This window comes from Equus przewalskii, chromosome 16 (assembly GCF_037783145.1).
Source record: "Equus przewalskii isolate Varuska chromosome 16, EquPr2, whole genome shotgun sequence".
In the NCBI taxonomy this organism is placed as follows: domain Eukaryota; kingdom Metazoa; phylum Chordata; class Mammalia; order Perissodactyla; family Equidae; genus Equus; species Equus przewalskii.
Window position 1 is genome coordinate 71,384,215 of NC_091846.1, and position 22,178 is coordinate 71,406,392.

Here is a 22,178-nt window from a genome sequence, read left to right on the forward strand (position 1 = left end):
AGAAGTAGGGGTGAAGAGCCAGGCCAGAAGGTGGAGGGAAGCGCTAGGGAGAGAAGGGACGAGTCCTCTCGGGAACAAAGCCCGATTTGGAGGGGCCCGCGCGGATGCAGCTGGCTCCTGCTCTGCGCATCTCCACGCGGTCGCCGTCCCTTCGCGCCCGCCCGCCCGCCCCGGGGCCAGGGCGGCCACAGGACGTGTCACGGTCAGCTCCGAAACCGAACTCGGAGCCTCCTCCTATCCCCCCCCCCCCCCCCCCACGCTCTCGACTTTGCCAGCCGGCGCTAAAACCCAGCTAGGCCGGCGGCCCTGCCAGCCAAAGCAGGCCTGCTCGGGGCCAAGGCGGGGGTTTCTTTTTCGCAATTGTCATTAGTAATGATATCAACTCGTGCATTCAAAAGCTCGAATCGGGGGCTCCCTCTTCGCCGGGGGCAGTAAATGCCCGCGTCCCACCTCCCCAGGAGCCTGGGGCACCCGGAGCGTCCCCGGGTCCCCGGGTGGCTTGGAGGCGGTCGCCCCGCCCGCGTCCGCCCGCTCCCCCTCGCGGCTTCCGGCGGGAGGGCGGGCGGCAGAGGGGCCAGGAGGCCTCGGTAACTGCTCGGCTGCTGCGGGAGCCGAGGGGGACCCCGGCCCTCAGCGGGGGGCGGTGGCGCGCGGGCCGGGGTGGCCGCCGGCGGGGCGCGGGCAGGGGGCGCAGCCGGGCTCCTTCCTCTCAGCTGGCGCCGCCTCCGCACACAACGGCTCGGTGCTGCGGAGACCCGCCTGCGCCACTGTCGCCTCCGTCCCGGCGGCCTCCGAGCCCGGCGGCGCCGCGAGCGTCGTAGCGGAGGGCGGTGGGAACTTCGCTCGCTTCCCCCGGAGCCTGGGCTCGACGCTGGCCCGGGCGCGGGAGGACTCCCGGTATCCTTCGTAGGCTGGCGGCCTCGGCCGGGAGAGGGCTGGCCGGGGAAGGGGCCTGCAGGGCGTGGGGAGAGGTCCGGGGCAGGGAAGGTCCTTGCTGGCTGGGCTGGAGAGCTTGCTGGCTAAGCTGGCTGGGGCTTAGCGCGTCGGCTCTGGTTCTCGGGCCATTTTCCCCCTTAGGAAGTCACTTACGTGCCCCTGCATCTCAGTGGCCTTCGTACAGACTACAGATCATAATAGTTGTCATATGTGGAGGCCTTTACTGAAGAGACTTTTTAAGATGTTTTATTCTCTTAGCAAACTTGATACTTAAAAATACAGTTTTAGAATATAACCGGAAAAGTGTGTGTAACCTAGGCGATGAATATTGGCCTTGCAAATAGAATCTTTATTTTACAGAACACTTGGTTCCAGTGACTTTTAAAAATCGTTACTCTAGTGGTGCATTTAAAGCTGGTCATGTTATAAAATTTTGTTTGCACACAGTTAAAACAATACTTCTGTTGCTTGGGACATGAGTTTATGAATAAATCATTAAATTGAGCCTCAGGTCCTGCAGTCATTCTTATTAGTAAATCTTAATATAGCATCAGCCTCACTTACTTGGATTAGGGAACCTCAATTCTCACAGGTGAGAACCAGAGAGGAGAAGAAGAGGTCTCTTGGCTAAAACTCCAGCTCTTGATTTATAAAACTACTTTTGGTAAACCCTCCTGGAATCTAGGCTCCTAATCCGGGGCTTACCATAATGCCTGGCCTGATGTAGGCACTTAAAAATAAGTCTTTGTTGATGAGACTTCTACAAATGCTGGTTACTGGCAATACAATAGTCAAGAAAACCATACTTGCAGGAGGCAGACAGTCATCATATCAACACAGACACACACAAATGAAAAATCGCAACCTGTGAAGGAAACGTTATCAGAGTATGCACAGGATGACCTGGCCCAGTTTGAGGAGCAAAGAAAGCATCCCTCAGAAAGTGACATTTGAGCTGATGTCTGAAAGATAAATGAGAATTAACTAAATAAAGGAGGTGAGTGGGAGGAGACAGCAGTCAGAGAATGGAAAGGTGGTCAGTGGAGGAGAGTGGAGGGCACAGAGAGAGGAAGTGGGGAGAGGGGGTGTGCTGGAGTTAAGGTAGAGATCTTGGGGCTGGATCAGGAGTTGGTTTTTTATTCTGAGAGCAGAGGGTTTTAGGCAAGGGAGTTGTTTGATCATATATATGTACAAGCTTTATTTTCTAATATCTATGCACAGATCAGATTAGAAATGGCAATTCACAGGGGTGGGGGAGCTAGGGGTGGCAATCGTTTATAAAAACAGGGACAAAAGGAGATACAAGCTGTGGCAAAACTGTGCCAGCTGCAGGCTATTCAGTGGAGGGACAAACTGCCCCTCTGTACCTTAGTATTTCCTGAGGCTGTAATTACAACATAATACAATAATTGAGGTCTATAATGATTCTGTTATTAGTAATAACTTGTGCTTAGTTCACTTGTAAGAAAGCCAGAGAACACAATAACACAAGTGCCCTTGGCCTCATGGAGCTCTTACTGACGGATAATAGGATCAGACAGATAATAGGAAAGAAAATAGACACTAACAGTGTTTGGGTCATGGGATTTGGATAATTTTTATGTTCTGTAGTATCTTTTGGTATTTTGCAATATTTCCTCTAATTTGTTTGCTTGTGTAATAAAATCTATAAATATTACGCAATTTTTCAAAGAGAAATGTCCATAAACAATGATTCAGCTGAGAAAGTTTTTATACCACTCTAAGTTACTCTTGGCTTTTATTGATAGTCAATTAAAATATACTCTTATGTTGATGATCTTTGCTTTTTTTTTGATAAAAATGCAACCAGAGAGATCATTCTTGTTCGGTGACCACTATTTAAAAGCAAACAAACCCAAAACACAAACAAACAAAACTGGACTGTTAAGCTTTTTATTAATTAAGTGTTACATTCTTTTTTGTTTTTAGCTTCCAGGAAGCTCAGCCCTCCCTTTTGTGCGAAAATGCAGTAATTTCCCTTTGCCTATGTTTTTGGTAAGAATATTCCCCTATATATGTTCCAAATGACCATCCTTCATAACATCTCCACACTGCCACACAGAGAGCTGGTGCCACAGACAAAATTCCATTCAGTCTGAGGAAGGAAGCTCTGGCAAAGTGGAAGCTAAGCTGGAGATGAAGAGATAACAAGGGCAGCACTTGGAACAGTCCTGTCTCCCCCGTCAGACTAACTGGTGCCTTCTGCTCATTGCCCCTTACCATGACCATATACTCTCTTTCATTCCTCACTCTACCACAACCCACCCACACAACCCAATGCCACAAATCCATACCCACCTCTATCCACCACACTGGCGTTTAGAGAAAGGCCCAAGGAAACAGATAAGAAGTAGAAAACACTCTCTTGGACATCTGTTAAGAATCAGAGAAACCGACTCTTCAGAAAAGCTCAGAGTTTGGCCTGTACAACCTTAGGTACTGAGATTCTTTTTGCATCTTCCTCTACTGTCACCAACACACCAGGAGATGAGGAAGGAGATAGCATTAAAGCTTCCTGTCTAGAGATCCACTACACTTACTCCTAGGATTTCTTGACCAAAAAGAGAAGGAAAGTTTCCAAAATGAAATCATTGGAAGTTCCATCTTTGGTGGTGAACGCCTGCCAAACCAACCCTCCTACAAATAACTATAAACTCTGCACGAATTTATAAAAAATCACTACCTGAAGGTTTGAAAAGCATTCCTTAAAAATTAAAAGAAAAATGGAATCTTCTCTAGGATATGTGGAGTCCTCTTTGTATGGAGCTCTGTTTCCTTAAATTACAGGAAGGACATGCAGTACCTTCACTGGTTTCTTCTCACACACTCAGGGTACCTGGGCTCTTACGGGAATCATCATCTTTATTTCTTATTGTCTTAGTCATAAGTATTTGTCATTCAGTATTTGTATGATAGATTTTATGTCATCATTTCCGTGTAGCCTATGAAAGTTATTCTCATTTCCAGTTTTTTAAGTAAGCAAATGGACAGAGATATTTACTGGTAAAAGTCAGCTGCTCACCCAGGGTGGGTTGCAGCTCTTGAGTACTGCTCCATCGCTAGAACCCTGTGGTTGAGCATGCTCTGCCCTGCCTCGGGTTGCCTCCTACACCCCCTGTAATGGTTGGATTCACCAAGGTCTTCCTTTTGTTTAAAATTCAGCTTCCTTGAATGTCCTCAGTTGCTATTTAAACTTTTCTCTTTTTCTTCTCCAAAGGAATCGGTTTAGACTCGAAATTCAGATTTTCCTGGGACTGATCAGAAGTTAGTGACTACCTGGATTGGATCCTGTTTTTTGTCAGGTGATGATATTTAAAAAATTTAAATTCTGTATTTTTTGTTGATTTAAATCTGTGACCATTATTCATCATGTATCCTTTAAAAAGCCCATATGCTTTTTAAATAAACTTGTAAATGCATTGTTCTTCTAGACAGTTTTATTGAGATATAATTCATACACTTATACCATTCACCCATTTAAAGTGTACAACCCAACAGCTTTTAGTATATTCACAAATTCATCACCACAATCGATTATAGAATATTTTCATTACCCCCAAAAGAAACCTCATGAGCCCCAACTCCCTCCTACCCTCTGGCCTTAGGTAACCACTAATCTACTTTCTGTCTCTATGGATTTGTCTATTTTGGACATTGCATATAAATGGAATTATACACAATCTGGTCGTTTGTGACTGACTTCTTTCACTTAGTACAAGGTTTTCAAGGTTCATTCATGTTGTAGCATGGTTTAGTACTTCATTTGTTTTTATTGCCCAATAATATTCCATTGAATGGATATACTACATTTTATTTATCCATTCACCAGTTGATGGACATTTCGATTGTATACACTTTTGGCTATTATGAATAATGCTGCTATGAACATTTGTGTGCACATATGTCTTCATTTCTCTTGGGTATGTACCTAGGAGCGAAATTGCTCGATCATATGTTAACTCTATGTTTAAACTTTTGAAGAACTGTTCTTCTGAAGTAACTGGACCATTTTGCATTTCCACTAGCAGCGTATGAGGGTTCCAATTTCTCCACATCCTTGACAATCCTTATTATTGTGTCTTTTTGATTATAGCCATCCTGGTGGGTGTGAGGTGGTATTTTATTGTGGTTTTGATTTGCATTTCTGTGATGACTAATGATGTTGAGCATCTTTTCATATACTATTGACCATTTTTATATCATCTTTGGAGAAGCGGCAATTCAACTACTTGGTCCATTTTATTTTTTTTAATTTTATTTTTCTTTTTCTCCCAAAGCCCCCCAGTACATAGTTGTGTATTTTTAGTTGTAGGTCCTTCTAGTTGTGGCATGTGGGATGCTGCCCCAGCGTGGCTTGACAAGCAGTGCCACATCTGTGCCCAGGATTCGAACTGGTGAAACCCCAGGCCGCCGAAGCAGAACGCTCAAACTTAACCACTTGACCACAGGGCCGGCCCCTACTTTGCCCATTTTTTAATTGGGTTATTTGTCTTTTTTATTATTCTAATGCATTATTTTAAAATAATTTTTTAAATAAAATGGATGGTCAGTGATCATGACTCCAGGCATATAGTAGTTGTAAAATAAATATTTATTGAATGAAGGCATATGGAACACTTGATTTTTTTTTAGGGCTGTTTGTAGTGTCTGATGGATTGTTGATCTTTCTTCCTCTTTTCTTAGGAGCCCATTTTGCAGCTTTCAACTTCTTGTAGACTGCTGTAAACACTTGTCACAGTTGTTTTTCAAGAAACAGAGTTGCAGCTTCTTCCTCATAACAGAACTTTTATAGTTACATTCAATGCCTAACGTTGCAGAAGCGGAAAGGGCAAATGATTCTGGAAATGGTGAGCACCAATCTGAGAGAAAGTCTCCTGAAGAGAATCTACAAGGTGCTGTACAATCTTTCTGCACTCGTACCTCAGGAGCGCCCTTGGGTCCCAAAGGAGATCATCACTACCCGTGGAGCTGTCCAGTGACCCACACTCGGGAGAAAATTTATGCTATCTGTTCAGATTATGCCTTTCTCAACCAGGCAACCTCAATCTATAAAACTCCAAATCCAGCCCGCTCTTCTTGCCTCCCTGATGGTCCCTCTTTATCTGCTGGAAACAATTCATCAGTGTACATTGGCATCCCGACGAGTACATCAGAAATCATCTACAATGAAGAAAATAGCTTGGAAAACTTATCCAATAGCCTGGGCAAGCTACCTCTCGCATGGGAAATTGATAAATCTGAATTTGATGGGGTGACCACAAATATGAAACACAAATCAGGTAAGGGAGGAGGCATGAAGTACACGTGTGAAAATAATAAGAAAACAAAGAATATATCTTGTTTAACTTTGCCATTAAATATGTTTGCCTTTTATAATACCGAATGTTGTCTGTCAATTAAAAAATTGCGCATAGGACATTTAGTTCATTAATGGGTTGCCACGAGAAGCTTCAAACATCACCTTTGCGTTTTGAGAGTTTTGACAAATCTAAGAACACTGTAAAATGCAGGCATTATAGATATGGTAGCTTAGAAAAGGCTAATGACGTGGCTAGAATAACATACCAGTACTTTGTAGCCTTGCAGGGACATGAACGCATATTTCCCGATTAAACCTCTAGTTTTCTTTTCTACTGTATAACATTGTGGGTTTTTTGTTCCTGTTAAAATTTCTTGAGCATCCAGCAAGGCCGCCAGGTACCACTGAGTAGGTTGTGTACTGCACAATTTAAGAGGGTGCTGTTCACCTAGGGTGCAATGCACAGCCTTCCCAGTTGCGTTGTGGTGGTCCTGTGGCAGATACTGATGCTTTTCGCTTCTTTCTTTTGATCTCACGGTAATACAGGAATTTTACGTGGTAGGTATCCCAATTTTATAGATTAAAAAAAAATGATGCTTAGAGGGAATAAATTGCTTGTGCAAAGTTGCACAGCTAGTAAGAAATAGAACCAGGATTTGTCTTTTACTTCCAGGTTTCTTGCATCATTTTGTACAATCTCCATAGTTCTTGTTCATTTGCAAAATCAGCTTCTTTCATAGAATGTTATGTAAATCTGTAATTTTTATGGCTGTCAGGGGAATTTCACTTTGTGTCTGTATTTATGGGTGGTTGGTCTATAATGTTTTTTGTAATATCTTTTCCAGATGTGGGAATTAGGGCTGTGCACGTCTCCTAAGAGAAATTAGGAAGTGTTTTCTCCTCGTGTTTTCTGAGGGGTATTAAAAATCTCTGTCATATTGGAGTTGTCTCGATTCCCATTAATTCTGTCAAATTTTAGTTTATCCATTTCATCTAAGCTGTCAAGTTTGTTGGCAGGGAGTTGTTTCTACGTCCCTTTTATCTTCTAACGTCTGTGAGGTCTTTCGTGTTAATTCGTCTTTCAATCCTGATGCTGGAAATTTGGGGGTTTTTTTGTTTTTCTTTTTTTTCGGTCTAGCAAGAGGTTTATCAGTGTTGTTCATCTTTTCAAATAACTGGCTTTTAGCTTTGTTAGTTTTATCAATTGTTTTCTATTTCATTGATTTCTGATTTTCATTATATCCTTCCTTCTGCCTACTTCGTTCTTCATTTTCTAACTATTTTTTGAGTTCATAATAGTTTATGTCATTGTGAAATTTCAGTTGTACATTATTTCTTATCTGTCACCACATAGGTGCTCCCCTTCACCTCCTGTGCCCACCTCCAACCCCCCTTCCCCTGGAAACCACTGAACTCTTTTCTTTGTCAATGTGCTTGTTTATGTTCCACATATGAGTGAAATCATCTGGTGTTTGTCTTTCTCAGTCTGGCTTACTTTGCTAAGCATAATTCCCTCTAGGTCCATCCATGTTGTTGCAAATGGGATGATTTTGTCTTTTTTTTTCCTGGCTGAGTATATATATATATACCACATCTTCTTTATCCAGTCGTCAATTGATGGGCACTTGGATTATTTCCATGTCTTGGCTATTGTGAATAGTGCTGCCATGAACATAGGGGTGCATATGTTACTTTGGATTGTTGATTTCAAGTTGTTTGGGTAGATACCTAGTAGTGACATAGCTGAGTCATATGGTAGTTCTATTTTTAGTTTTTTGAGGAATCTCCATACTGTTTTCCATAGTGGCTGCACCAGTTGCATTCCCACCAGCAGCATATGAGGGTTCCCTTCTCTCTGCACCATCTCTAACATTTGTTATTTTTAGTCTTAGTGATTATAGCCATTTTAACAGGCATAAGGTGGTATCTTAGTGTAGTTTTGACTAGCATTTCCCTGATGATTAGTGATGTTGAAAATCTTTTCATGTGTTTATTGGCCATCTGTATATCTTCTTTGGAAAAATGTTCATATCCTCTGCCCATTTTTTGATCAAGCTGTTTGTTTTTTTGTTGTTCACTTGTGTGAGTTCCTTGTATGTTATGAAGATTAACCCCTTATCAGATATATGATTTGCAAAAATTTTCTCCCAATTGGTGAGTTGTCTTTTTGCTTTGATCCTAGTTTCTTTTGCCTTGCAGAAACCCTTTAGTCTGATGAACTCCCGCTTGTTTATTTTTTCTTTTGTTTCTCTTGTCTAAGAAGACATGGTATCCAAAAATAGCCTTTTTAGTTTGATGTCAGAGAGTGTACTACCTATGTTATCTTCCAGGAGTTTTATGGTTACAGGATTTATCTTCAAGTCTTTGATCCATTTTGAGTTTATTTTTGTGTATGATATGATATGATGGTCTACTTTTATTCTTTTGCATGTGGCTGTTCAGTTTTCCCAACACCATTTATTGAAGAGACTGTCTTTTCTCCATTGTATGTTCTTGGTACCTTTGTGAAAGATTAGCTGTCCCTATATGTGTGGTTTTATTTCTGGGCTTTCTGTTCTGTTCCATTGATCTGTATGTCTGTTTTTGTGCCAGTACCATGCTGTTTTGATCACTATGGCTTTGTAGTACATTTTGAAGTCAGGGATTATGATGCCTCCAGCTTTGTTCTTTTTTCTCAGTATTGCTTTGGCAATTTGGGGTTTTTGGTTGCCCCATATGAATTTTAGGATTCTTTGCTCTATTTCCATGAAGAATGTCATTGGGATTCTGGTAGGGATTGCATTGAATCTGTAGATTGCTTTAGGTAGTATGGACATTTTAACTATGTTTATTCTTCCAATCCGTGTGCATGGAATCTCTTTCCATCTCTTTATGTCATTATCTATTTCTTTCAATAATGTCTTACAGTTTTCATTGTATAAGTCCTTGACCTCCTTAGTTAAATTTATTCCTAGGTACTTTATTCTTTTTGTTGTGATTGTAAATGGAATTGTGTTCTTGAGTTCTCTTTCTGTAAGTTCGTTATTAGAGTATAGAAATGCAAGTGATTTTTGTAAGTTGATTTTGTACCCTGCAACTTTGTTGTAGTTGTTGATTATTTCTAATAGTTTTCTGATGCATTCTTTAGGGTTTTCTATATGTAAGATCATGTCGTCTGCAAACAGTGAGAGTTTCACTTCTCACTCCCTATTTGGATTCTTTTTATTCCTTTCTCTTGCCTAATTGCTCTGGCCAAAACCTCCCGTACTATGTTGAATAAGAGTGGTGATAGTGGGCATCCTTGTCTTGTTCCTGTTCTCAGAGGGATGGCATTCAGTTTTCCCCGGTTGAGTATGGTGTTGGCTGTGGGTTTGTCATATATGGCCTATATATGTTGAGGTAATTCCCTTCTATCCCCATTTTGTTTAGAGTTTTTATCATAAGTGGCTGTTGGATCTTGTCAAATGCTTTCTCTGCATCTATTGAGATGATCATGTGGTTTTTACTCCTCATTTTGTTAATGTGGTGTATCACGTTGATTGATTTGCGGATGTTGAACCATCCCTGTGTATGTGTATGAATCCCACTTGATCATGATGTACGATCTTTTTGATGTATTGCTGTATTTGGGTTGCCAATATTTTGTTGAGCATTTTTGCATCTATGTTCATCAGTGATATTGGCCTGTAGTTTTCCGTTTTTGTGTTGTCCTTGTCAGGCTTTGGTATCAGAGTGATGTTGGCCTCATAGAATGTGTTAGGAAGTGTTCCATCTTCCCTAATTGTTTGGAATAGCTTGAGAAGGATAGGTATTAAATCCCCTCTGAAAGTTTGGTAGAATTCCCCAGGGAAACCATCTGGTCCTGGGCTTCTATTCTTTGGGATGCTTTTGATTACTGTTTCAATCTCTTTACTTGTAATTGGTCTATTCATATTCTCTATTTTTTCTTGATTCAGCTTTGGGAGGTTGTAAGAGTCTAAGAATTTATCCATTTCCTCTAGATTGTCCATTTTGTTGGCATATAGTTCTTCATAGTATTCTCTTATAGTCTGTTGTAATTCTGTGGTATCCATTGTTATTTCTCCTGTTTCATTTCTAATTTTATTTATCTGAGCTTTCTCTCTTTTTTATGTGTGAGTCTGGCTAGGGGTTTGTCAATTGTAAACCTTCTCAAAGAACCAGCTCTTTGTTTCATTGATCCTTTCTACTGCCTTTTTTGTTTCAATAGCATTTATCTCTGCTCTAATTTTGTTATTTCTCTCCTTCTGCTGGCTTTGGGCTTAGTTTGGTCTTTTTCTAATTCAAATAGGTGTAGTTTGAGATTGTTTATTTGGGCTTTTTCTTGTTTGTTAAGGTGAGCCTGTATTGTGATGAATTTCCATCTTATGACTTTTGCTGCATCCCATAAGATCTCCAGATATTTTTTTATTTCTCCTTTAATTTCTTCAATGATCCAGTTCCTGTTCAATAGCATGTTATTTACTCTCCACATCTTTATCCTTTTCTCAGCTTTTTTCTTGTAATTAATTTCTAGCTTTGTAGCATTTGATCGGAAAAGATGCTTGTTATTATTTCAGTGTTAAATTTATTGAGGCTTCCTGTGTTTTCCAACATATGGTCTATTCTTGAGAATATTCCATGTGCTCTTGAGAAGAATGTGTATTCTGCTGTTTTTGAATGGAATGTTCTATATATGTCTGTTAAGTCCAGCTGGTCTAGCTTTTCATTTAATTCCACTGTTTCCTTGTTGATTTTCTGTCCAGATGATCTATCCATTGATGTGACCGGAGTGTTGAGGTTTCTGACTATTATTGTGCTATTATTAATGTCTTCTTTTAGGTTTGTTAATAGTTGCTTTATGTGCTTTGGTGCTCCTGTGTTGGGTGCATAGATATTTATAAGTGTTATTTCTTCTTGATGGAATGTCCCTTTGATCATTATATACTGTCCCTCTTTGTCTCTCTTTACATGCCTTATCTTGAAGTCTACTTTGTCTGATATAAGGATTCCAACACCTGCTTTCTTTTGTTTGCCATTAGTTTGGAGTATTGTCTTCCAATCCTTCACTCTGAGCCTGTGTTTGTCATTGGAGCTGAGATGTGTTTCCTGGAGGCAGCATATTGTTGGGTCTTGTTGTTTAATCCATCTCTCCACTCTGTGTCTTTTTATTGGAGAATTCAATCCATTTATGTTTAGGGTGATTATCGATATATGAGGGCTTAATGCTGACATTGTATCACTCATTTTCCAGTTCTCCTGTGTTTCCTTTGTTTCTCATCCTGTGTATTTTGGTCTACTAATTGAGTTATGTAGTTTTTTATGTTGTTTTTCTTTATTTTCTCCTTATTTATTATTTGTCTCTGTTCTGCCTTTTTGTTTAGTGGTTACCCTGAGGTTTGTATTCAAAATCTCATGGATAAGATAGTCCGTTTTCCGATGGCCTCTAATTTTCTTAGACTAAACTGATTCAGTCCCATTCCTCATCCCCTCCTAAGTTGTTATTCTCACATCTTCTTCCATCTTGTCTTATGAGTTTGTGGTTAAAATGACAAGATTATCTTTGTTTTTGTGTTTTCCTTCCCTTTGTCTTTAATGCTACACTTGAGTATTTCCTAGCCTGCTCTGATTCTGTCTACCTATTTGTCTCCTTACTCCGTGCTTTGTGACTCCTTTGTCCCTTTTTTTTTTTCAGGTATGAGGACCTTCTTGAGGATTTCTTGTAGGGGCTGTGTTGTGGCTATGAAATCCCTTAGCTTATGTTTGTTGTTGAAAGTTTTTATTTCTCCATCATATCTGAAGGATATTTTTGCTGGATAGAGTATTCTTGGCTGAAAGTTTTTGTCCTTCAAAGATTTGAATATGTAATTCCAGTCTCTCCTAGCCTGTAAGGTTTCTGCAGAGAAATCCACTGAAAGTGTCTTGGGAGTTCCTTTGTAGGTTATTTTCTTTTGCTTTGCTGCCCTTAGTATTTTTTCTTTGTCATTCAGTTTTGCCAGTTTCACTACTAGATGCCTTGCAGTAGGTCTTTTTACATTGACATATTTAGGAGATCTGGCAGCCTCTTCCACATGGATTTCCTTCCCTAGGTTTGGGAACTTCTCTGCTGTTATTTCTTTGAACAAGCATTCTACTCCATTATCCTTTTCTTCTCCTTCTTGACTACCTATAATTCTTCTGTTGCATTTTCTAATTGAGTCAGATATTTCTTGGAGACTTTCTTCATTTCTTCTTAGTCGTAGTTTTCTCTCCTCCTCTATCTGGAGCATTTCAACATGTCTATCTTCGATTATGCTGATATGCTCCTCCATGGTGTCTGCTTGAGTGTTCAGGGAATCCATATTTTGTTTTATTTCTTCCATTGTGTCTTTCATCTCTAATATTTCCTATTGATTCTTCTTTATAGTTTCAGTCTCTTTTGTGAAGTAGCTCCTGAACTCATTGAGTTGTTTCTCTACATTCTCTTTTACCTTGTTGAGTATTTTGGTGATAGCTGTTTTGAATTCTTTGTCATTTAGATTACATATTTCTCCGTCCTCAGGACTGATTTCTGGGTATTTGTCATTTTCTCTCTGGTCTGGAGATCTAACATAATGTCTGATATTGCTAGAGGGAGTGGCTCTGTTTTTTTGCATCCTGGTGTTATTTGGTGACAGTTACCACTTATTCCCACTGGGTTGGGGTCAAGAGCCATGTATTCCAAGCCATCTTCCTTCAGCCCAAATCCCAGGGGATGGAGCAGCGCTGAGCAGGTAGGGGGAGGGGCACTTTCTCCTGCATGCTCTTGGGGCTTTCTCCCTCTGCGCTTGCTATCTGCTCTCGTGGGGTGTTGGCTTGATGAGGTCATCACCCACGAAAGCTTTTGCTGCCCCGGTGGAGGGCTTTCCTCTAGGCTGCAGCAGCCCTCGGGAGTCCTTGATGTTCCTGTGAGTGAACGTCCCCTCCCCTGTTCCTTCCCTCTCGGAGGCTGCCCGTGGTCCTGGATTGCAGTCTTTAGGAGCAGGAGCGAAGTTTTCTCTTACCCCATTCCACCTCCTCCAAGCGGGGGCTCCAGCCTCTCTGCCTGCCATCGTATGGCTGTGTGGGTCTCTCTGACATTTTTGTGTTGTGTTTGGATGTCCTCTGTTGGAGTATGAATGTCCTTTTTGTTGTATATTGGAGGGGAAAGATTACTGGAAAAACTCACTCCACCATGATGCTGACATCACTCCCTAACTTCTTAAGATGAAAGCTTAAATCATTGATTCGAGACTTTTCTACTGTAAGCATTTAATTCTCTAAATTGCTCTCTAAATAGTGCTTTAGCTGCAGCCTACAAATTTTGATACTTTGTTTTTATTGTCATTTCATTTGAAATATTTTCTAATTTTCCTTGTGATTTCTTTTTTGATACATGCATTAGGAGGAAGTATGCTATGTAATTTCCAGATGTTTGGGGTTTTTCTAAATATTGATTTTTAATTTAATTCCATTGTGGATAGAGGACATATGATCGCAGTCTTTTTAATTTACTGAAACTTGTTTTATGGCCCAGCAAGTGGTCTATGTTGGTGGATGTACCATGTGCACTCAAAAAGAAGGTGCAGGCTATGGTTGTTGGGCATTGTGTTCTGTAAATATTTATTGGGTCAAAGTGTTTGAAAGTGTTGTTCACGTCTTCTTGTTCACTACTTAATTTTTTTTCTCCCTTTTTGTTTTCCTTCTTCTTCGTTTCCCCCAAAGCCCCCCCAGTACCTAGTTGTATATTCTAGTTGTGAGTGCCTCTGATTGTGCCACGTGGGATGCCACCTCAGAATGGCCTGATGAGCAGTGCCATGTCTGTGCCCAGTATTTGAACCAGTGAAACCCTGGGCCACCAAAGCAGAGTGTGTGAACTTAACCACTCAGCCGTGGGGCTGGCCCCTACTTAATTTTTGTCTTGTTCTGTCAATAGCTGAAAATAGGGTGTTAAAAATCTCCAGATATGATTGTGGAGTTGCCTTTTCTCCATTTAATTCTGTTGATTTTTGTTTTCTTGGTATTTGAAACTTTGTTATTAGATGCACACACATTTATGATTTTTATTTCTTCTTGATGAATTGACTTTTTTTTATCATTATGAAATGTCCCTCATTATTCCTGGTGATATTTCTTATTCTGAAAGCTACTTTGTTTGATATTAATATAGCGACTCCAGCTTTCTTTTGCTAGTGTTTGTAGGGTATATCTTTTTCCATCCATTTATTTTTAACCTGTGTCTTTTTATATTTAAAGTGAATCTCTTGAAGATAATTAAGTATATTCAATGAGTTATTTATTTCAGATGTTATTTATTTTAGTTCTAGAAGTTACATTTTTTTAATAGTTTCTGTTTTTTATCTTGGTTTCACTATTTTTTCATTCATTGTCTATCTCATTTTATCTATCGCATAAAGCATAGTTATAATATCCACTTTAAAATCCTTTTCTCCCAATATTAAGATCTGGGTTATCTCAGAGTTGGTCTTATCTTTTTTCTTGAGAATGTGTCACATTTTTCAGTTTCCTCACATGTTCGATACTTTTGGATTGTATCCTAGATATTGGAAATATTATGTTATGGTGATTTTGGATTCTAGTGTATTTCTCCAAGAGTGTTTTATGTGTTTTTAATGTTATCAGTTATTAATTTGGTTCAACTAAAACTGCAAATTCTGTCTCTTGAGGACATCTCAATCTCAGTTCAATTGTTTTAGCCTGAGCTGTGCTATCTCGGGTCTGCTCTATGCATGTATGGTTCAGGAGTCAGCCCAAGATTTGGGCCAAATTTGTATACAGAATTTGGGCCTCCCATTCTCAGGCTCTCTTCTTTCTGGGGTTCCCCCCCACCACCTCACTTTCCAGTGACAGTGATTGCCCTGAACTCTGTCTTGTGGTTCCTTAGGTCAAAAAAATGGTGGATATTGTACTTTTATTTGCTATCCTCATACCTCTCTCTAAAAGCCAGTGTGGTGAATAGAGGTGTATGTGTGTGTATGTGTGTGTGTGTAAATATATATATGTAATTTTGGTGTTGGGGCTTTACAGGTGTGTTGTGGGTAGGGTGAGGAGGAATGGAAGAAGGAATACAGCAATGACAAGGCAGTGGACGAAGGTTACTGGAGTTGATGTGATAGAAGTATTCAGGCATTGCTCTTTATGTTCCCCTCTCAAACTCAGCTTGCACTTTGTCAGAGCTTCCTTCTCTCATTTTGAATGGAATTTTGCCTGTGGGACCAGCTCTCTGTGTGGCCATGTGGGATGTTATGAAAGATGCTAATTTGGATCATAGGTGCTTACTTATCCCAGGGGCTCATGGGAATGAGCTAGAAGAGAACAGAGGACAGGCTCTTGTAAGCCTTAGAGGAAAGTATGAGGGTACAGACCACTCTGTGGGCCGCTAAGGTCACAGATCACAGTGCTTCATTAGCCTCTAAAATTTTAAGTGGCTGGGAAAACTACTCAGAGAATCAAGTCATTATTGGGTAGTGAAGACATCGCAAGATGTGGTGAAAGGAGTTTTTCCATCTTCTCACTCTCTAAGATTGATGTTATTAGTAAGAGAAATTTGTCAGAATGAGATTTTGCTCATGTTTGTCAGTGATTGTTCAGCTCTGTGAAAAATTTTGTGTTCTCTGTGAAGACTTGGGAAGAATAACTAGAAGGAAGGGAAAAAAAACCCTTGTTTCTGGATATTACAATGTTTGTGATTATGACATTTTCCAAAAATTAGAGAAATTCCCTGTGTGACAATGGTCTCTGAGTTCCAGCTGGTTGTAGGTGCCAAAGGGTTTCATTAAAGAACATCTCAAATTAATAAAATGGATCCCTTTCCATGTTTGTTTTCTTGGCATGTATCTATATAATCTGTGTTTTACAACTTATGAATAACTCAAAAATAAATTACTGTATTTTATTTAATTTTATAACAGATTTGATTATTTCATTTAAAATGTAATATGTGTGAAAGTTATTAAAGTATTTGAGCATAACTATCTGAAATGTTAATAGTATTTTAGTGAAATGAAGCTTGGATGTTATTTATTAATATTTTAATTTATGAAATTTTTTTGACTGGGTAATCCATTAGCATGGTTCAGAAATTAAAGTGTAAAAACTAAACAGGGTGAAGTCTCACTCTCACTTTTGTCTCCCTTTTGTTGTTCCCCCATAGGTAACCACTGTTATTTGTCTTATGGGTCTTTGGGAGAATGTGTGTGTGGTGTGAGTATGTGTGTGTGTGTGTAACACAGAGAAAAAGACTTTGTTTTCCATTCTAGTCACTGGTGCTAAAGTTTCATTTTAATAATGTACATATCTGCATCATTCTTAATCCACTTTGTGGCCTCTGTAGGTCTGGAGATATTTTTAAACATTACATCATCGTATTATTGGATCTACTGCTTTTACTTTTTTAACAGAGTTACATTAATATGGTTTTATTGTTTAATAGAAAGGATTCATTTTCTGGAAAGTGATCTAGTTAAATATTTTACTGTTGGTTATTTGATTTTCTAGGTGTGGCTAAAGATTTTTGTGATTGATTCTTTTACTAGCTAAGCGACTAGCCCGGGAATTGGAATATAGGAACCTGATAGGAAATAACATTCATGGTTGTTTAAATTTGTTTTTATTCTCTCTCTCTCTTTAAGGTAGGGGAGTGTTCCTGAAGATTCAAGTATTTCTTCAATATGTTTGCAAATATCATTTTTTAAACTAGTGGCAGTTACTTTTTAATTTTGCTACATAATTAATTGTATTGCATTGCAGTTTACTTCATCTTAAACAGTTTGCTTATTTTATACTCTTGTATTCTAGGCAATGGAAAGAAACAAATTTGCAAGAAAAAAACTTCAGATAAAAAAGGAAGACATCAAAGAGAGTGGCCTCAGTATTCTCCTCTTGAAGATATTAAGCAGCGGAAAGTGTTAGACCTCAGACGATGGTAATCTCTAAAACTTGACCTTTTTTTTTACCTACCCACAATACCATTGTCATGCCTAATAAACACTATTTCCTCAGTATCTAACTCTCAGGCTAAATTCAGATTTCCTAGAGTTTTCTGAAAATATCTGCACACTTGGTTGTTCAAAGTGGGACCCACCATGAACCACACATTGTATTTGCTTGTTGTGGCCCATAAATCTCTCTTAATCTAGAACAGTCTCCACCTCACTCTTTTTTTTTTTTTTTTTTTTTCAAATTCTAGGATATTGACTTATTGAAAGACTTGGCCAGATAGCTTGTGGAATGTCCTACCTTCTGGATTTGTCTGATTTTTTTCTATTAGTTGTCTAAATTATTCCTGTAACCTCAATATTTCCTCTAAACTGGAAGTCAGATATAAAGACTTGGTTAGATTCTGGTTAAACATTTTGGATAAGCATACTGCCTAAGTGATCCTGTGCCCTCACACTGCATCACGTCAGGAGGTCCATGGTGTTTAGTCATCCAGTATGGAGATTCTAAGCCTGATTACTGGATTAAGGTGGTGACAGCCTTAGCCCACATCATAAAGTTATTTTATTTTCCTTCTACAACCAACAAGTAATCTGTAGGGTGACAGTGGTGCCTGGCTAATATCCAGGTTCCTACTGACTTTTCACCTAGTGGTTTTAGCCAAACCCATTGACCAGTCTCTGCCCGAATCCTTGTTGCGAAATGGTGATGTTTCAAAATTCTAGCATTTCTTTTGACTTTGTTAGCTGGCATTCTTCTAATAAGAAGAGCCCCCACTTACTAACTGGGACTCTTTGGTTACCTTAAAATACAGTCCCTATTCTAAAGAAAGAACGGTTTAATTCTCAATAGTTTTTAAATATTACTAATCTCTAGTTTTTAAAATTCTTTTTTGTGAGATTTTAGAAATATTAGATTTTTATCACTTAATAAACACTGGACCCTTTACTGTCTGAGAATTACTCTGAGAATACAGAGATGCACAAAACATGGTCTTCGTTCTTTCAAGATTTAAAATCTAATTGAGAAGAAGGGCCTAAGCATAAAAATATAGAATATCTCAGCCAATATGTCAGGCGATGGGTATGAATAAACAATCAACATGAGAGGAGGTAATGATCACCAAACGGCTTCACTGAAGAGCTGGGTCTTAAGAGAGAAAACCTAGAGGATAGAGGGTCTAAAGGTCTTTGAATGGATGGTAGAAAGTGCCTGGTGTGTTGGTAACGAAGAGTAGACCAACTTGTCTGGAGTGAAGCTCAGAGAAGCTAAGAAACTTGCTCAACCCCTCATGGCAAAGGAGTAGATCTTGTATTGATCCTGGAGAGAGCCAGACTCTGAAGTCCATGCTCTTTCTTTATATCACAAGTCATGATCTATTTTTTGGACATAAGGCTAAGGATTTAGATTTTTCTTTTCTGGGGGAGAGATAAGCCATTGATGATTTCTTAAGAAAAGGGTATTTTATGAAGGTAAACTGGCAGTTAGCATGTAGAGTGTATTGGAGAGAGACACTAGAATTGAAAACATTAATTTTAGTTACTTTGGAGTAAGGCTTTGCCCATTTTTGCTTTTAAATCTTAGATGTAAGATTTGTTTTAACAATATATATGAGAAATTATATTTTAATAGTATAACACATGAGGCCATAAAGGCTTGGATGAGGAAGGATAGATGAAGAAATACCCTAAGGGGAAAGATTACCAGAATGACAAGCTTATTTCCCACTAAGAATATTACAAGATCAAGGTTGGAATGGAAAGATCCACAGAAGACAGTAGAATGTTGATAAAAGTTTTAAGCCTGTTATGAACAAGACCAGTAAACAAGTTTGGATTGATGAAGAAGTACGAATTGTTTTTTTTCCTGAGGAAGATTCGCCTTGAGCTAACATCCATTGCCAATCTTCCTCTTTTTGTATCTGAGCCACAGCCACAGCATGGCCACTGACAGAAGAGTGGTGTAGGTCTGCGCTCAGGAACTGAACCTGGGCTGCTGAAGTGGAGTGCACCAGACTTAACCACTAGGCCACTGGGGCTGGCCCTGAAAAGTCTTAAGGGTGTCTAGGGTTGATCCCAAGGCTTTGTGAAGAAGTGTTTAAGATGGAAGGGAGAAATTTAAATACAACAGAGTATGGTCTTTCTACTCCACTCCTTCCCTCAAACCCATTAAAACAATAACAACAAGATGAAACAGGCAAAAACTGTCTTCCCTGAAACAAAGAAATAGCAGCATCCCCAAACTACAGGCTCCAAAGCACACTTATCAAATCCTGTGCCCTAGTGGAGAGAAGACACTGAGAGCTGCACAGAACACTGCTGGCCTCAGACAAGGCAGGTTTCCTTAAAGTTCATGTGATGGTCCTGAAACCATCCAGTGACCCTTTGATTAGATCTAGGGGTGTGAACAGTCACATCAGTGGAGAAGCATCAGTGTTCTTTGTGGAGACCCAGTTTAGCACTCCAGGAATGCAGGGAGGGTTGCAGAAGGAGACATCGTGCTGATCACCACTTTATTATCTTACCCCTCACTTCCATCTGAGGACACTGCCTCTGGTGGATTGCTGGGAAGATGGTGATTGCAGTGGGACACAGGCCACATACTTCCTGATTTCAAAATGTATTACAAACCTACAGTAATTGAAACAGTGTGGTACTGGCATAAAGACAGACATGTAGACCAATGAAACAGAATAGAAAACCCAGAAGTAAACCCTCACGTAACTGGGCAAATAATCTTCAGCAAGGGTGCCAAGATCACAGAATGGGGAAAGGACAGTCTCCTCAGCAAATGGTACTGGCAAAAGTGGATGTCCACATGCAAAAGAATGAAGTTGACCCTCACTTTACACAAAAATCAACTCAAAACAGATTAAGGACATAAATGTAAGACCTAAGACTATAAAACTCCTAGAAGAAAATGTAGGGGAGTATCTTCATGATATTGGATTTGGCAATGATTTCTGGAATATGACACCAAAAGCACAGGTAACAAAAGCAAAAATAGATAACTGGGACTATGTCAAACTTAAAAACTTTTGTGCATCAATGGAAACAATCAACAAAGTGAAAAGGCAACCTATGGAATGGTATTTGCAGGTTATATATCTGATAAGGGGTTAATATCCAGAATATATAAAGAACTCCTACAATTGAAGTTGCAGATAATCATGGATTTGGTGCAGCTAGGAGTTTACACTGAAATTTTAGTAATTGGTGTCTAAATTTATATATGATTAATTTTTTTCCATTGGCTTTAACTAGTAGTCATACTTAGCCATCTTTATTAAAATGGATGATTTATTGTTAGGCATTTATGATATGTTTAATAAATCTAAAAATATTTTAAATCAATAAAGATTTTACATTGGTTTAAATGATCAAAGTTTCATTAAGTTAACACTTTTAGTTACCATGAGTGTTATATTTTTATTATGCACATTTTGTGTTCATTCAAGTGAAAAAACCAGTCTTTTGTTTTTTCAGGTACTGCATAAGCCGACCACAATATAAGACTTCTTGTGGTATCTCCTCATTAATTTCTTGTTGGAATTTCTTATATAGCACAATGGGAGCTGGAAGGTAAGTATGCTAACTTATTGGTATCCCCAAACCCCAAATTCAAATGTTATTTTGTGTTGCTTTCTTTATAATGGAAGATTTTTAAGAATAGATTTTTCATAAATTGAGAGAAAGCTGTTGTGTTTTCTTATGAGCCTTTTAGCTAAAAATATATGCATGTATTATTTTTCAATAAAATAAAAATTAAAAATATTACTAAAATTGTTTGCAAATCAGACATATGAACATTAAGACAGTTTGTATTTGCATATGACAGGAATTGTAAAATGAAGGGCAATGTTTCTTTTGTAGTCTTCCACCTATTACTCAAGAAGAAGCTTTACATATTTTGGGCTTTCAACCTCCGTTTGAAGATATTAGGTTTGGCCCTTTCACTGGAAATACAACACTTATGAGGTATGAAGTCCTTGCTTAGAGGCAATACCTTACTTTTAGTTCTGCAAAATAATAATGTTCTAGATGTGTGTTGGTAATTAACCATGTATCCAGCTGCTGGGCCCTAATCTCTAGTAGATATGCCCGACTTGGGCTCTGCCTGAATTTCTCTAGAACTGGAATAGTCCCCTTTGTTATGGAACTGTTGCTATGAGCAAATCTTCTTGTTATTTTTCAGATGGTTCAGACAAATTAATGACCATTTCCATGTAAAAGGATGCTCATATGTTCTGTATAAGCCTCATGGGAAGAATAAAACAGCTGGAGAAACCGGTAGGTAAACATATAGAAGATTCACACAAACGTGTGTGTGCACATACGTCTATCTGCTTTAGGATCCATCTCAAAGATTGGCTGTTTTGATTCATGGGACGTTATGGAAACCCTAAACACAGTCTCTTACTTTTATATCTCTTTATCCAAGGAGGAAATCATAATAGTAATCTGTACAGCACTTTTCAATAAGCAGTTGAATATTTTTAGCTCTTTTCATCTTTGCATGTAGAACTTTTAGAACTTTAAGGTATGTCATAAACACTACTTTAACATGTTGCTTGTATTGTTTGGGTCCATGGTGTGTGTGTGTGTGTGTGTGTCCGTGCTGGTAAAACTCTTTCAGGAAGTGGCGTGGAATTTGCAGTTCTTCCTGAAAGGGAATGCAAGGATTTTAGAATATTTGATGTTAGACCTGCGTAATAACGTATAACAACAGGACAATGGACTGTGAAAGTGACACAGTTCTATCATAGAACAGTCTTGGTTATAACAGAGAGTAATGGAGTTGATCCTAAGGATTGTTTTTTAGTTATATGCTAATTAAATAATTTGCATTATTTAATAACTTCCATTTTTTAAATTGTGTAATAATCTTTTGACTTTATAAATCAGAAAACTGTAATACAGCATTAAAGAAAAAATTTTGACAGTCGTTAAAATGATAAGGAAGACTTTATTCAAGACTATTGTAATAAGGA

The 22,178-nt window shown here is 39.0% G+C and overlaps 1 protein-coding gene across 7 annotated transcripts in view; it reads left to right on the forward strand.

Annotated features, from left to right (window-relative positions):
• The window catches only part of LOC103563485 (basic immunoglobulin-like variable motif-containing protein), a 70,534-nt gene that overhangs the window by 1,227 nt on the left and 47,129 nt on the right, over positions 1–22,178 (forward strand). The window contains exons 1-9 of one of the 7 annotated variants that reach the window (XM_070579251.1): positions 541–587; positions 1,749–1,933; positions 2,887–2,952; positions 4,175–4,259; positions 5,641–6,236; positions 17,048–17,174; positions 20,674–20,769; positions 21,061–21,165; positions 21,383–21,477. In XM_070579251.1, coding sequence (XP_070435352.1) covers positions 5,759–6,236; positions 17,048–17,174; positions 20,674–20,769; positions 21,061–21,165; positions 21,383–21,477 — 901 coding nt within the window. In that variant the 5' untranslated portion in view covers positions 541–587; positions 1,749–1,933; positions 2,887–2,952; positions 4,175–4,259; positions 5,641–5,758. Of the gene's footprint in view, positions 1–473; positions 588–657; positions 898–1,482; positions 1,934–2,886; positions 2,953–4,174; positions 4,260–5,640; positions 6,237–17,047; positions 17,175–20,673; positions 20,770–21,060; positions 21,166–21,382; positions 21,478–22,178 lie in introns of those variants that run through there. The other 6 variants (XM_070579252.1, XM_070579253.1, XM_070579249.1 and 3 more) reach the window with 6 other exon arrangements.